Here is a 17,233-nt window from a genome sequence, read left to right on the forward strand (position 1 = left end):
TAGACCCTTCTGACTCTCACTGCTAGTCTTGCCATGAGTAGGTAGTGTTTCCATTTGATCATTTATCATTTATTAATAATATGAACTTTGATTTATTAGTCAAATGTTTTTTGTATGGGAAATAATGCATTTGCCTCATTGCACAGCCCATTGCACGAATGAAAAACAAAAAATTCACAGTTGCAACAGAGGCTAGTGTGCATGCCCACAGAGAAAATGTACAGAGGAAACATTCGATCACTTAAGTGGTGTCTAGCACTAGAGCTGATATCTAAGGCAAAGTAAAACACTGCCCTCCTCGCCCTCATGTATAAAGCGCAAGTAAAAGTGCTTACTGCTCATTTTATGAAATGTATTAAAACCTACTTCTGTATACTTTTTCAAGCTTGTTTTTGAATTGCAACACTTGAATCCAAGCCTTCCCTAACCTTCATCTTTCCTCCTGTGAACCTGGTGTCTTGTACCCCTGATTTTATTGTGTTCCAACCAATGTATAGTCTAGCATTTGTTTATTGCAGAAATAATCAAAATCTTCATAATGCAAATATTGTGAATGAATTTGTAATACCTATATTTAACATCACCAATCTTGTCATATCTTACTTTATATTGTTGAAATTATAAGTACTAATTAAATGTTACTCGTTTTCCAGACACCAGACAGCACAAAACGGAGTAGGCGACCAGAGAAACGGGAGAAAGAAAAGCGAGAGATAACAGACGAACAGCTAGAGAAGACATACACAGGACTGGACAGAGAAATAGCGGAGGAGTTTATCTCGATAGCGATGACCAACTCACAGAATTCCTCATCAAGAGGGCTTAGGCCCAACAGGGACAAAGTGATTGATTGTATAGCGCCTCGGTGAAAACATTCTTGGTGCCATATCTGTGAAAGCACTGCACAAGTGTGAAACATTATGTCCTAAGTTTCTTAGTAGACAATGTAACAGATAATAAATATTTGTCAAAGAAAGGAACGGAGAGAAAATCCTGGACTTAGAGAGGATTGTGCGATCAAGTAAGAGCTCTAGTAAAGAGGGCAAAGATTAGTGTTGCTTTGAATTAAGGTCTCCAACAAGCCCCAGTCACAGCCCAGCAAGCTACAATCAAAAATCTGACAGCACTGTGCTCTTTACTTCTCTGAGTATTAACTCCTTAATAATCATTGCAAAATTTGTTAATAAGCATTCACATAGGCCTATTAATTATGTGAAATAAATCATTATATGATTTGCTTTTATAATTAATTTTCTTAGGTCTAGAAGGTCAACCCTTGTTAAAGTTAACAAATGTGACAAAGAAAACGTGTTTTGATGTAGAAAATGTGAGAGGTGGGTGTTTGTTTGCACAATGTTGGCCGCTAGTAATCGTTTGAGTTGGTGATCATACACACAGAAAATATGTATGTGGATAACGGTTTGGTGTCTAACTCTAAGTAGTCTGATGATTATCCATAAACTTTAATCACTGAGTCGATGGGAACTGATGGCCTACACCGTGCCAATATGTAGGCCTATGGTCTTTTACAAACTTCCAAAACCACTTAGACATATTTCAACACTTTTCACGTCCATACAATTTTCTCTATACTTGTCTATCAATTGGACATTAATTTCAATAGTATTATCACCCTATTGGCTGCAATCGGAGCTCCTTGAAGACCTTAACCAGACAGGGAACATACATAATTTTAGGAAATGTCATGAGTCAGTTTTTGTTTGGGTGACAACATAGTAAAGCGGCGAGGCAAAGCTAAGCGGGTTTTAAATCATACATGTACCCGCGCCAGCACGCTAACCTCTCCGCTCCAATTTTCTACCCCAATTTCTTTACCTCGAGGATCATGCTCAGTGGTCAAACCGACTAAAATGTAGTTTTATTTTGTCCGTTCGTAAACACAGTCCTGTTTGGGACCAGGAATAATTTCATTACAATGCATGAAATGATATCGAGTAATTATTCTTGTCAAAAAAGTACTATTTTCCCATTAAGTCACATATTTAATTTACAATTTATCCTGAAAACAGTTTTTGTAACTCTTTTATACATGTTTCTATAAATATATTGACAATTTTTTTTATTTGAAATATGTAGTCAGTTTTTCAATGAATGGCCACTTTGCTGTTTCACTATTTTCACCATTCATTCATTTCTTTACAAAACTAGTACATTTTACCCTCATGATAGATAAATTAGGTTTTAAATTATATTCCTAAGTACTGTAATACTGTATGTAATTCAGCCTCTTGACTCGCTACTGTCGCCGCTCCACTATGTGCATGTGCAGCACCGCTACCATCGGGGGTAAAAAAACTCTCAGCTAAGCTCTCCTCCACAATCTAGCCTCGCTGCTCCACTGTTTTCACCCTCACTTCCAGATCAGCCAGCAGTGGGAGATTTGTTGTTTAAAGATTGGTTTAATAGGTGTGTTAAGTAATACCTATGTTTATACTACCAAGAATGCTCTGTCGAACACAGGATGTGAAAATCCTCCAGCAAAAGTTGTATCGGGAAACTAAGGCACTCATACCACTAAAGTGTGTTTTATATGTATCAACACGTGTCTGCCGTACCAACATATAAAATGTTTCAACTGTGGCCACGTCAGTCTCACAAGATATGCATCCCTGATCTATATTATATGTATACATTTACAAATGCAAATTATTACTGAAACTTAAATGTGTTATTTATTAAAATAAAAATATTTTTTATTTCTGAATGAGTGAGTCCAAAAATTGCATATAACTTTCTCCCTTCATAGCTATTTAAACAAGGAATATCACACTATTATGTAGGTTCCTTTGTTTGACCAATGACAATGTTGCTCAATTTTACAATATTTGTAAAAAATGTTATTTAACAAGTGCTCAACCTGTTGTTTGTGTTAAAGTATTTCTAAGTACTGTAATGAATGTTACCTAAGAATTAGCACTAACATAACTAACATTTGACTATAGTACATCACGTTAACAGCTATTGAGTTGGCTTTAAGGTAATAGTTTAGCATACAGACACCAACTATTACTTTCAATAGTTTTTTTTTACATTTTAAACAGAGAAATTAAGGTGAAAAACTGTAACACTTCATACTCATATTTTATCAAATTCAGCTTAAAGCCAGCTAAAATGGTTTTTATTTCATATATTTTGTACATTATTTTGTAAATAAATAATATAAAATGATTGTTTCTTCTTAATCTAAACCCTTATTTGTGATTATAATTAATTTAAAATAAATAAATAAAAATAAAAACTGTAACACTTCATACTCATATTTTATCAAATTCAGCTTAAAGCCAGCTAAAATGGTTTTTATTTAATATATTTTGTACATTATTTTGTAAATAAATAATATAAAATTATTGTTTCTTCCTAATCAAACCCTTATTTGTGATTATAATTAGTTTAAAATAAAATAAATTTGTTGACCTTATAATAATAAGGTTATTACTTTGATAGTATTTCAATATCATAATCATTTCTGGAAGCATGAAATTATTTTGTAGCAGCAATTATTAATATTTATAGATAACTGATTGTCATAAAGTTTAACTAAAAAAGACACTTATAACAAATGGTTCGCCATTTAAAGAGAAGTGACAAAAATAATAACCAACAGTGTGATGATAAAGAAAGATCAGTTAGTCTACTATCTACTACCACCTTTATGACTTCCACCATATTCTAGGCAGTAAGTCAAGGTTTTACTTTAAAACAGTAAAAAAGAATGATGCTAAGAACGAGTCCATTTATAACAAATAAAAACAAAAACATCAAATATCACATAAACCTAAAAAATACTCGTAGATTAAAAAAAGTTTTAAACAGAAAACGCAACAATAAAATTATTTAGGCCTACATCTGAAGATAACAGTTGCTCTATAATATTACAAATATGTCCTCTTAAAAAATGCATTAATATACATTACAACATTATCAAACCTTAACACTAAAAAATGATTAGCCTATAGCAAGTTTCCTTTTGTGCATTATAAATATCAATGCTTGCGTTTTCGTTTTAATGATTTAGAATGAGCTTTACCAAGATGGAGACGAATATTTTCTTCTTGATTTTCCATTATATTAGAATTTTGGTAAGCTCTCGCATCACTCTCATATAGTAAGTACTTCTCACACCTTTCCAAAAGTTCCGAACAGTCTAGTTCCCAAGACAGTGTTTGGTTCTTCAGACAGTTAACTACTATTGACAAATCATCACACATACTTTGAGGTATCCCGATTCTGTTGGAGTCATACACTTGAAAACACTGTGAAATTGTTGGGTTCAATTCTTGACCGGGAATTCCATTGTATGTAAAATTTTCTTTCAATGAAAGATGTAAGATCTGCGGAAAAGAAAAATCATAGATAGTTGTGAGATTTAGATTACTGTCAAGTTGGGTTTTACCAGACAAGTAAAATTCACTGTGAAACAATTCCACTGACTCACTTTTGTCAACACTCTCTTTGTTCTGCCCCACAGCTCTGATCATGTCCAGCCCATTCTGTGATGGGGAAAGTGAAAATGCTGTCAGAACAAATTCCCTGTACAGCAAGGAATCACTCTTAAAGTACTCTGCTAGCTGTAAGATTGCATTGGCAAATTGCACTTTGAGTTCTTTCAGTTTGACTTGATCATTGTTGATTTCACACATCTTTATTTCATTCACATGAAGAGTTAGTCCCCTGATAAAGACCCCAACACGAAACTCCCCCTTATTTGGCTGTAGGCATACTCTTTTTATCAGTTCTTCGCCCACCAAGTAAATATACCTAGGACATGCCGTGTTGGACACTAAATATTCTACCTTTTCAAATAAATTGTCATCTCTAAAAACATCAAGCCACAGTTGAATCAATTCCCGAATAGATTGTTCATTTGTATCTTCTCTAATCACAGTGAATGCCACAGTTACCACACTATTGATGGTTTTTTTCAAAGCACTTTCCACAGGCAGCTCACCTTTTTGACACTGCTTGACAAATCTCAAACATTGATAGAATCCCATTTTTTCTATTTCAATTTTAAATTGATCAATGTCCTTTTTCATATGAAGGATAAGCAAGTATAAATCTTTCAGATCTGTAACTTCCTGATTTGAAGACCCAAGCCACTCACTATTACTAGCTTTAGAAATACAATCGAGACATTTTTTCACAATAACCGATGCTTCGACCTCACACTTAGCATAGACTAATACTTCTACACGAACTCTTAAAAACACTCCTAATTCATTCCTCACAAAATCCAAAAGTTCTTCATCAGTCATTCTTCCACCCTCCAAAATTGTTGCAACAATACTACCCCATGGATCATTTTCCATTAACTCTAAAAGATAATCTATGTTGCTGACAACATGAAAAAGTTTCTTTTTCTCTGCTCTAAGTTTGAGTTTGTTTAAAAGCAATTGCAAGTGTGATGCAATCACTTTATTGTTCATCCAGTTACCGTGGAGTACCAACATTAAGGTATATTTAAGTAGTATCTCACACACCACTGAGGTCACTTCAGGAGAGATTCTTGTCAAACAATCTGCCAACAAACACTCCAAAACTGACATAAGCGCTTGAACTTTGCTTTTGTAACTTTTTCTATCGTCATAAATAGCTGATACAAGAATCTCTAAGGCTCCAAATATGGCTTGGTTCAGATGACTTTTTGGAAAAACTGATCTTAGAAGAGGCAGATCAACATCTTTTATTCCTGAAGTTTTCTTTGCCAACATGGTTTATATTCAACCTTTTTCAAAAACTGCAAAAAGTGACTTAATTAATGCCTTGACACAAACAATTAATTAGTCACAAATTATTTTGATGAAAATTACTATTATTGTAAACTATGGCCTTCATGAGTAATACATTGTGTTAAGAACATTATGTTGATAACAGCAGGAAACCCCAGATGCATTGAACCCCATGAAAATTCAAACCAACAAAAGAATGTCATTCGCTATTGGGGTTATAGCTTTAACTTCACAAACATGCAATAGAACACACAAGTCCATGTTACTTAATATAATTTTGATTGTCAAGTTGTACCAAGTCAACTGTGTAGTAAGATTTTAGCTAAAAAACCTTTGACTATCCAATAGTCAATGATAAAACCCTACCGAAGAGCTGTGTAGAGTAATTTTGTAGTGAGTGTACAAAACAGTAAGGAAATTCTGTCTTTCCTATGTATCTATTAGAAAATTTATAAACTTGACACAAGGGGAATTTAGTCATCAAGGCTAAAACAAAATTTTACAAAATATTAAATGAATGATTTTTTTTATTTAACATTAAATGAACTTATCAGAAAAAACTTTAATGAGTTCTCTACAAATTATAATGTTACATTCTTGTTTGTAGCCTGACGATGAAATGCAACCTGGGTTTATGAATGACGATGATAACTATTGAATTACATAGTGATGGGATAACCGAATGGTTTCCATAACCGAATAATTGGTCAGTTATTTGTAGTGTCAAATTGGTTGTTTTTATATAATAGGTTACGTACCTTGCTCCGTCTTCAGTCTTAACTTAGTCTATGGATGACTAGTTTCGGGTACAAAGACCCATTATCAAATCCTTATTTAAAACATCATATTGAATATGGTCAAATATCCGACGTAAGTCTTCATCAATGTATACATGCAGGTCGACAACACATAAAGTTTACACATTTAAAAAACAAAAGTTACAAATACATTTACGATATATTCAATATGATGTTTTAAATAAGGATTTGATAATGGGTCTTTGTACCCGAAACTAGTCATCCATAGACTAAGTTAAGACTGAAGACGGAACAAGGTACGTAACCTATTTTTCAGGATGTTTTTTTTTAAGTGTGCCACCATTGGGATCTCAGTAACTAATGTTTTTACAGCAAACTTTAAATGGGGAACATTCCCTTGTTTTTAAAGAGGTTCAAAAATAATTAAATACAATTTTTGTAAATGGCCGTCATTTTCCAATATGGCGGTCAACTTTAAAATTTCTTATGGAACACCCTATATTTTATAATGTTTTCGGATAGAACATGCAATTTAAAAACTTTTTTATTCTTGACATTTTTTTGATAAACCCACTCGTTTAGGAGTTACAGCCTATGGAAAAATGACTTCCGGTGTACATTTTACATCATGTAGCTCCTAAACAAGTAGGTTTATAGCGAAAATGCGAAGAGTAAAAATAAGTCAAATAAGTCTTAAAATTGCATCCTCATTCCAAAAAGACCATAAAATTCGTTAAAAATATTAATTCTATTATTTCAAAAATGGCGGCCATTTTCCAAAATGGTGGCAAACTTGAAAAGTGGAAAACTGTGTATTTTATGGTCTTTATAGAATGTGGATGCAATTTTAACACTCATTTGATTTATTTACTCTTCGCATTTTCGCTATAAACCTACTTGTTTAGGAGCTACATGATGTAAAATGTACACCGGAAGTCATTTTTCCATAAGCTGTAACTCCTAAACGAGTGGGTTTATCGAAAAAATGTCAAGAATAAACAAGTTTTTAAATTGCATGTTCTATCCGAAAACATTATAAAATATAGGGTGTTTCATAAGAAATTTCAAAGTTGACCGCCATATTGGAAAATGGCGGCCATTTACAAAAATTGTATTTAATTATTTTTGAACCTCTTTAAAAACAAGGGAATGTTCCCTATTTAAAGTTTGCTGTAAAAGCATTAGTTACTGAGATTCCAATGGTGGCATTTTAAAAAAAAACACCCTGTATATCCGAATATCAGTCTTGGTGGCAAAGATGTTTAAATTTGGTTGTTTTAGCGAATTTCCCATATAGGGAATAAGCTAATACCGTAGTACTCATGGTAAGACCTGGACGCGGGACCGATTTTTTTTTTGTTTTGAGGTCCCTAGAGGCCAAAAACACCATCCGTTCAAATTCATATATATATATATATATATATACAGTAGAACCTCTTTAATCCGAACCCCCGTAATCCGAACGTCCACTAATCCGAACCCCTCATTGCTGTACTCTATAAATAGTACAGCAGTTCTTTATTGTATACTTTATTTAATGTACAGTACTGTTTATTCACCATGTTTACTACTGTATTAAATAAACACTGTATTTTAATTTATAAAACATTTTTTTCACTTTTCCCAAAATAATTTAGATAAATTTTAGCCATGTTTTAGCTATTGTTATGTAAAAACAACAATATGTTCTGTAATCCGAACTATTCACTAGTCCGAACAACCCCTGGTCCCAATTAGTTCGGATTAAAGAGGTTCTACTGTATATTTATATATATATGTGTCCGTCAGCACGATAACTCGAGCAAAAACGATCCGATTTTGATGAAATTTGGTACAAACGTGTAAACCTACGTTTATTTGAACGAGTTCGCGATCCAGCATGATCGGACCATGGGAACGGGTGTTTACGGGGGGTTTTATGGGGTAAAAATAGGTTTTTCCCATTTTTGACCCAAAAAACATAAAATTTAGCAAGTTATTTCCAAACCATTTTGTAGAGCTTCAAAAAATAAATAATTTAGTATATTGAAGCGTTATTATGCGCCTAATGGTTACGGAGAAAATTCCAAAAAATTTTAAATTTAAAATTCCCATGTTATTCTTATGGAGAATGAGTAAACTGTTGTAGTTTGCTTGTTTATGAACATATTTTGATCAAATTTGGAAAATGTTTTTATTTCTTACTAACTATTAACATTTTACAAAAAAAAACAGTTTTACCCTCCCTGATGCAGCAAACCTAAGTACTTGTTTTAACCTAATTCTATTTAAATCGGGAATAAATGTTATATTTTTAAGTAGACATTTCAGTGTAAATCCAATCAGTCAAATGGAAATTCGCTTAGTCTGCAGGTTTGCTGCGGCGGGGGTATTTAGTTGAATTAATCACCGAATCAATTTTAGTCATTTATTTACTGACCCAAACCACAACTAATTTTTATCTTATGAGAAACTGAATAGCATTTAGTCATATAGTAAGTACAAATCGGTGATTTTTAGTCAAACAATTCGTCAAATCAATTTTTATTTTTATTCTCTGTTCCCCTAATTTTACCTGATGATGTGTAGATAAACCGAATAACATTTAGTCAATACCCACCTCTTTAAACTGTTTTCGACTAGTCTGCTCCATTTATAAAAGTAATATTTTAATTTAATGTATCAATTATAGGGTTAGAAATCTCACAATTTGTTATAAATTATGTATGTATAACATCAAAAAGGCAAAAACAAAAAAAAATCATTAGAAAAATTAAATTCACAAACTTTTTCTTTGCATTTTAAAATCAACTACTATAGTTTTGTGCTAACGTGATTTATTGCTATACGAAGTGATACAATCCACTCGCACTGTGTAATAGCTCTGTGTGTGCAATAAAGATTGGGTCAGTCCAGTCTCCAGTCTCTCAGTCAGTGATTCAGTGTTGCCAGATTGACCAGCATAAATGATCGTACAAGCAGTCTAAAATTATTGTATTTGGGCAAAACTATTATACACATAAGATATTTTATAATTATGATTTAAAACAAGATTTAAACGTAAGTCGGAGATGAAATAACCGGAATTTGACTCTTTGTCTCTGCCACTCACCGCTCTGGCTCTACCAGTCTACCACTGAGCAAGAAATACTACCAAAGGTAGCACTTTTTGACACTGCATCTCTGCTAGATAGTCGAAAAGCTGTAAAATTTATTTATTTTGGTACCAACTAAAAGAATCAACCTGCTCATTGGCTAATGGCTTTATTACAAAACCAGAATCCCCTAATCCTCTATTTCCAAATTCCTATGGACTAGTTTACTAAGTAAGTACTCTACCCCTAGTACAAATGGCTGCCAAAGTCACTCAATTGAATTCTCTCGTTAAATACACCTCCAGTTGTATTTCTAGCTCAGTGGACCCTCCTCTCTACATAGCTGATGCCTTTGCAAGGTTGCCAGATCAAACAGCAACGAAGCGATGTTAGCGTTTTTCTTCAGATTACAAGTGGCAAACGTTTCTAAATGTATACAGTATGAATCTATATATAGTTTATTTTTCTTGGCACCAAAAATTATAGTACCTACTTTATGACAAATAATCGTTCACATCGTCAAAAATGATTGTGATATTTTACAAAATTATTTTTAATGGGGAAGTGGCAAAAATATAGTACAAATGCGATAATTATTATAAACCTTGTTTTCTTGTTGATTTTTCACAAGCACCAGCACCGAGAACAGGATGTCAGACAAAGATCAGGATAAAGATATGGCGGGAGTGAGTGTAGCTAGGTTGTGTAGCGGGTAGCTAGTAGGTAAGTTGGATATCAATAATATTTGAACTGCTAGTTGCTAGGTGAATTATTAAATCGTTCTTGTTCTTGTTATACAAATTATTCTTCACATTACAAGAGTAAATTTAATTTTTTTTATAAATCACCGAATTGCTGGGTTAGACTAATTTAACCGAATCAGGATAAAATAACCGAATTTGTCTGTTTGGCATCAATAACCAATTGATTCGGTTATTTTCATTCAGTGATTCCCACCACTAGAACTACAGAAGCCAATAAGAGGAAATGAATAACGTACTCATCCATAGGGGTTGAGAAAGATGATTTTTTGTATAAACTTAACCCATATAGATTGACTTCTTTTGCTCGTGAGTTTGCTATTGACAAATGTACCAACGAAGCTACTACGATATTACTTTGAAAGTATAATTTAAATTAAAAATAAGGACAAAGAGATGAGTAAAGTTCACTTGCCTTTGTAGATTTGTAACTTCAGTAGTCTTCAGAATTTTTCACTGATCATTAACAATCCTCAGTTCAAATTCTGGAACAATACATTCAAAGGATAAACTAGACATACACAATATAATACAGGATCAGTGTTCGTGCAAAATCAAATTTTAGGAATTAGAAGCCAAACTAGTGGCTTGTAGGGGCAATAGCCCCTATATACAGGGTGAATAAAAAGTCAAGACCCCCCCCCCCCCCCCCCGTCTAATATTTTTCCAAGTAAATATACAGAGATATCCTTTTGGGGATCGTGCAATCTTAGCAGGAAGTTTCATTTTATGATTTTCAAAATTTTTGAGTGTCCCCCCCAAAAGAGGGATTTGGGGGGTAACTCAAATATTTTAAATGTAAACCCCCATCAAGTGACACCTCATTTTGAAATGTTTACAAAAACTTAAAGAATGGTGAAAACCAGAGTTCGCTATCTCTTCTCTTTCCAAAATGGTAGCCAATATTACCATTACGAACCAATATTAACCATTGATTTTCCACAACATTTGACGGGCTACCATTTTGGATAGAGAAGAGATAGCAACCTCTAGTTTTCACCATTCTTTAAGTTTTTGTAAATACTTTAAAATTAGGTGTCACTTGAAGGGAGTTTACATTTAAAATATTTGAGTTACCCCCCAAATCCCTCTTTTGGGGGGACACTCAAAAATTTTAAAATCATAAAATGAAACTTCCTGCTAAGATTGCACGACCTCCAAAAGGATATCTCTGTATATTTACTTGGAAAAATATTAGATGGGGGGTCTTGACTTTTTATTCACCCTGTATATTCTAGTAATAATTATTTTGATCAAATTATTAGTCTCATGGGTTACCCTACTTATTACTTATTACGGGTTACCCTAATTATCGTTTAACATTTTTGTATATTCCCCTATAATATTTATAACAGTTATTACATACCTGCATAATGTATTTTGTGTCTGCTCTGTTGAAATTAAAATTCCAAAGAACTGTTAATGCGGTGTGTTTATAATATAAACTTTCTAATCATAATACAACTAAGGAACTTTTTAAATAATAATCTTCATTGCTTATTAATTACATGCATGTATATAAATGTCTGAATATAGGCACAAATTCACTTAGATAAAATACATGGAGATATTTTTTTTAACAAATGCAAATTTTTGTGAAAAATTTATCTTTGTAAACCTAAACTGCATATTAGGATCTGTAGATAATAGTTTTATTTTTGTCATGAAAAATATGTTCCCTTTGCCTACTCCAGTAATTACTTCTAAGTTTAGACTTTTTCACACATACCTGACACAATCGATCGTACTCCATTAGCTAATCCAGACCCTAGGTTCATATATCTTTATGAGCATCACTATTGAACCAACTTTAAAAAATAATTTTTGTGGTGGCATTCCGTGTAATTGAATTTATACAGTCAATTGGTATGATCAACCTCTCTGTAGGGTTAGTATACATATTACAGTACATATTACATATTACCATATGCTTTAAATAAAGTTAAACCACATGTTTCAAAGTAAACAAAGCAGACATGAGCTAGATTCTCATGTCATTTAAATGTGAATTATTTTATTCCGTATCAACCTTTAGGTCCATAATTGAGAAAAATGAATAATTTTCCCCAAAATTTCATGCACAGACCTTTAAAATGGGACCTCTCCCAGCTTTCTACGGCCTCCCGTTCGCTCACAATTTCATTGTAAAATTTTGGGCTTACAGAATTAGATATATAGACTAGTGGCTTGTAGGGACAATAGCCCCTATATATATATTCTAGTAATTATTTTGTACATATTATTAGTCTCATGGGTTACCCTACCTTGAATTATCGTTTAACATTTTTGTATATTATAATACGTATAATAGTTATTACATCCGTTACCTGGTACTTCTTTTTTTTGTATTCGAAAGTGATACAAATGCCATAGCGCTATTGTACTGTCTTATATTTTTCACAAAATGGACATTTTTAAATAGGTCTTGCAGCTCATTGTTATTTTGAGGCTGTGGTAGGTGTATTAATTAGGCCATTGTGGCAGCAAGAGTTGTAGTGTCCACTTGTCAATTCATCAATGAAGTGCAATGCACCACAATGAATGCACTCATCGTTCATTGGTCCTACGCTGTGTAATGCAATTTCATTTAAAAGTGGTAATCTATACACAGGAATAACTTCATGTTCATCTGGATGCTCATTTATTCGTCTTCCATTTATATCGCGCCAAATCTGGCGCCTGTTGTTCTCATTTCGAGGAACAATACCTCTGCGTGGCGGCCTACCCCTGCGTGGTATAGTCTTCCAACATTATTCATTATTAGGCTGCACTTTACTTGACGTCCTACACTCATTCGAATGAAAATATCGATCGATATATCGATTAATTGATTGATTCATTCGATATATCGTTTTGGTTAGTTAGGTAAGGTTAACCTAACCTAACTAACCAAACGATATATCGAATGAAACAATCGAATGAAAATATCGAATCGAACAAAACAATCGAATGAGTGTAGGACGTCAAGTACTGTAAAGTGCAGCCCATTATTACTGTGTAAAAGAACAATCTATTGTAAAGTATTAAGTTTAAAAGGGTCAAAATGTTAGTTTAAAAGATTTGATCTAGCCTAATTTTCACATTGTGTTGTTTACTACTTCACTAACATTTTTACAATAACAAAATAATACACATTGAGGTGTGGTTATAATTCTTTCAATTTATATAATCACAGCTGTTTTTACACTAAAAGACATAAAATTGGGAAAATTCTATTTCAGCTTTATTATAATAGTTTACTTATTACAGTACATATTACTACCTTTTACTATTAATACAACTTCTGTAGCCAATAGTCAATGATATTACCATATGCTTTGAATAAAGTTAAACCACATGTTTTAAAGTAAACAAAGCAGACATGACCTAGATTACCATGCTATTTAAATGTGAATTATTTTATTCTGTAACAACCTTATGGTGCATAATTAAGAAAAATGAATATTTTTCCCCAAAATTTCATGCCCAGACCTTTAAAATGAGACCTCTCCCAGCTTTCTACGGCCTCCCGTTCCCTCACAATTTCATTGTAAAATTTTGGGCTTACGGAATTAGATATATAGATGTGTAGAGATAGAAATTTTGTATTCACAAATAAAGTACAAGTACAATGCACATCTCATTGTCAAAGACAGTACATAGAGTAGTCTAGTAGACTAAAAAAAACAATTAATTAGTTAGCCGATGTATTCTGTGACAGATGAAAACAAATAATAATGACATGCTTAATGAAATCTGGCAGATAGGATTTCCTGGTTGGTGTAAAACTCGCCTTCCACTGGATATTTTTAAAGCTCTTTATCAAAACCTTTAGAATCGAACTTTGAACTCCACAGGAAGCTTTCTTATAGAAGAAGGGTCCAGTAAAACTTGCATTCCTTCTAAAGTGTGTCAGAGGGTGACATGGAGTACACGAAGATCCCTTCCATGCCTGGTAGGGCATCTATGAGATTGACCAACTGATAACTTGATAACTTGTTTATTTTACCTGTGAAGGTTTAGACCAAAGGTCCACTCCACCACCTTCACAGGCTACAAAAACACATACAAATTGACATTTTGTGAGTACCTAATAGCCTTATATATTATGTGAGTAGATCGAATATAACAAAAACTTCTACTTATAAACTAAAATATTTTTCATCTAAAGATACAATTTAACAAAACTTGTCCCTAAAAACTAAACATCATTTTCAACTTTTATACAAACAAAATTGTTCTTATTGAATAAACATAATTTTTACAAGTTAACATAATACTTACAATTCGGTAAACTTAAGTTTGAAAATAAACTAAACATAATTAATAAACATTATTATTACAAATGCAATTATAGTCTCAAAACTACCAAAATAATACAACATCAATATCTATCTAATATACTGATGGAAGATCCTTCTGATGAACCTTCCAGATTGCGCCTAATTTGTATTGTGCCTACTATTAATTAACTACTACACTGTATTATAGGCTAACTTACTTAACATGGTTTACGATACCTGCATATAGTAATCCTTTGTTAGGTACTACTTTAGTAACTAGTTTTGGTTAACCGGCTGCACTTTACTTTACGTCCTACACTCATTTGAATGAAAATCGATCGATAGATCAAACTCAAGATATTGACCCGACAAATATATAGGACAAATATACCGCAGCAAAGACATTTAAAGACATTTTAAAGACATTTTCCGGGTCTTCAGAGATATGGTGGTTAAGGTTTCCCTAACCTAACTAACCAAACGATATATCAAATGAAACAATCAATATTTTCATTTGGTTGTTTCATTCGAATGAGTGTAGGACGTAAAGTGCAGCCGGTTAACCATCATCAGGCCTCAAGGTTTGAGGTGATCACTTCATTTGAAGGTCGTTAACAGAGTTCAATAAGTAAAACATATGTACGAGACACAAAAACATCGAATAAATAAACGGTTACAAGAACACAGAACACACATAGGTTTTGATTTGTTTGAGACAATTTCATTTAGGTGTGAATTTGTTAATTTGTGAAACAGCATACTTAGGCCCTAGGCCTAGGAAAAGTTTACCTGTGTGTAAAAACATGTTAACTTACAATTGCTAATTTTTTATGCTTTAACTTAGTAACTGTAGGAAAAATATAAGTTTAACCCTTTGAGTGCCAACGTCCGGCCGACCGGACGTTTTTAGAACGACCCAAAAGTGCCAACGTCCGGCTGACCGGACGTTTCGTAATGATCGAACAGTTGTCATAACAACCGAATGGATACTCGGATTCTTTTAACCCATATATTAACATTGAGTCGAAAGTTACTAGATGCGATACATCGATTTTCGTTGGTCGAAATATCGAAAATTCGATTTTTACGAAATTTTAACCTAAAAATCGCCAGATCGCGCTCGGCATTTTTAGCGCGACCTTCGGGAAAAATCATCGGCATTTTTTTAGCGTTACTTTTATTTCTCGTCTGGCACTCTAAGGGTTAATGTATTGGTATAATACGAGCGCACGCTTTGATAGCACTAGAGAAACTTTCCTCGTGCGTAGGCATAATGTTTCTCTCAAGGGGTAGGCCTACACTGCTTCCATATCTGTTGGCACAAAGAACCGAATGAAAATATCGATCGATATATTGATTATTTGATATATCGTTTGCTTAGTTAGGTAAGGATAACCTAACCTAACTAACCGAACGATATATCAAAACAATCGAATAATCAATATTACTCATCCGGTTGTTTGTGCCAACAGATACGGAAGTGTACCCCTCTCAAGTGCAGTAAAGTGCTACTTTGCCCACTACAGTAGTTACAGGCCTAGTTCTACAGGGTAATAGTTTCTAAGCAAATGCCTAAGTTATTTAATAGCCTAAGTTAGGCCTAGCTACAAGCAAGGTTCCTCTTAAACAAGGTAGCCTAAATTTAATTAAAAAATTGAAATTACTTACCGTTACTTAGTAGCAATTGATCAGAAATGTATTAGTACATTAGCATCCAGTGACAGTTAAAGCAAACGTTTTCGAAACTCTGAGGGAGGGAGGGAATTAATTCAATTCAATTGAATTCACATCACATGTTCACATCTCATCAGAGTCTGTTTTCTTCAGTCAATCAATTGCACGACAATAACTTGATACAAAATAAAATAGGTCTAAACTTAGTAAATGTGTAAAATAAGTTACTCAATCCAGGAATTGGTTTCGGATCAGATTACAATATTTCGAACAAGAACAGAACAGACATAAATCAGAATTAAAATTAAAATAACAATAAAATAACAACAAAATAAGAGAATGAAGGAATTATTATATTAGCCTAATATTATTGTTTGTTTTACAGTTTTACAGTAAGATTAAGATTCCCTCTCCTTTTTTTCTTTTATCAAAACTACATCATTTTTTGTGTAGGTTAGGATTTAGGAAAATGCATGTAGCCACAAAACAGCTGAAAGCCAAGTCAAATAATCAATTATTAAGGCATTTGTTTATTCTTTCTTCTTCGAACATAATTGGTAAAACAACTGTTCCCGAATTAAGCCCCCCACACACTACCAGACCAGACCGTCTTGTCTGGCGTCTGGCACTTGTCTTATCGTGTGTGGGGCTGTCTGCAGACCGATTTTCTCGGACCAGACTGTCTGCGTGTCTGATGGTTGAACCCTCAGACCACAGACGGTCTGAGGTTCCCCCACCACTATTTTTGTCTGGTCTGTGAGTGTGTAGCGCTGTCTGTCAGACGGCCGACCATCGTGACAATCTTCATCCATTTGTTGGAGTTCTCACCACGGTCTCTCAATTACGAATTAGGACCGTCTGGTCTGGGAGTGTGTAGAGCCATCCAAGACGGTCTGGTTGCAGCCAGACGGTCTGGTCTGGAGGTCTGGTCTGGTAGTGTGTGGGAGGCTTTAT

The 17,233-nt window shown here is 33.6% G+C and overlaps 2 protein-coding genes across 2 annotated transcripts in view; one reads left to right on the forward strand and one right to left on the reverse strand.

The window, feature by feature from the left end:
* Positions 1-3,204, forward strand: part of LOC129001222 (uncharacterized) — a 31,860-nt gene extending 28,656 nt beyond the window's left edge. Inside the window, exon 5 of the mRNA XM_054428448.1 lies at positions 654-3,204. Coding sequence (XP_054284423.1) covers positions 654-869 — 216 coding nt within the window. The 3' untranslated portion in view covers positions 870-3,204. The remainder of the gene's footprint in view (positions 1-653) is intronic.
* Positions 1-16,533, reverse strand: part of LOC129001223 (centromere protein S-like) — a 44,188-nt gene extending 27,655 nt beyond the window's left edge. The window contains exons 1-2 of the mRNA XM_054428449.1: positions 16,274-16,533; positions 10,759-10,828 (exon numbers count right to left, since the gene is read on the reverse strand). The gene's annotated coding sequence lies outside the window, so the exon portion shown is untranslated. The remainder of the gene's footprint in view (positions 1-10,758; positions 10,829-16,273) is intronic.
* Between the last annotated feature and the right edge of the window lie 700 nt (positions 16,534-17,233).

Source organism: Macrosteles quadrilineatus, unplaced genomic scaffold (assembly GCF_028750875.1).
Source record: "Macrosteles quadrilineatus isolate MER2022 unplaced genomic scaffold, UCM_ALF_1.0 Scaffold_8__2_contigs__length_117827958, whole genome shotgun sequence".
NCBI classification, from domain to species: domain Eukaryota; kingdom Metazoa; phylum Arthropoda; class Insecta; order Hemiptera; family Cicadellidae; genus Macrosteles; species Macrosteles quadrilineatus.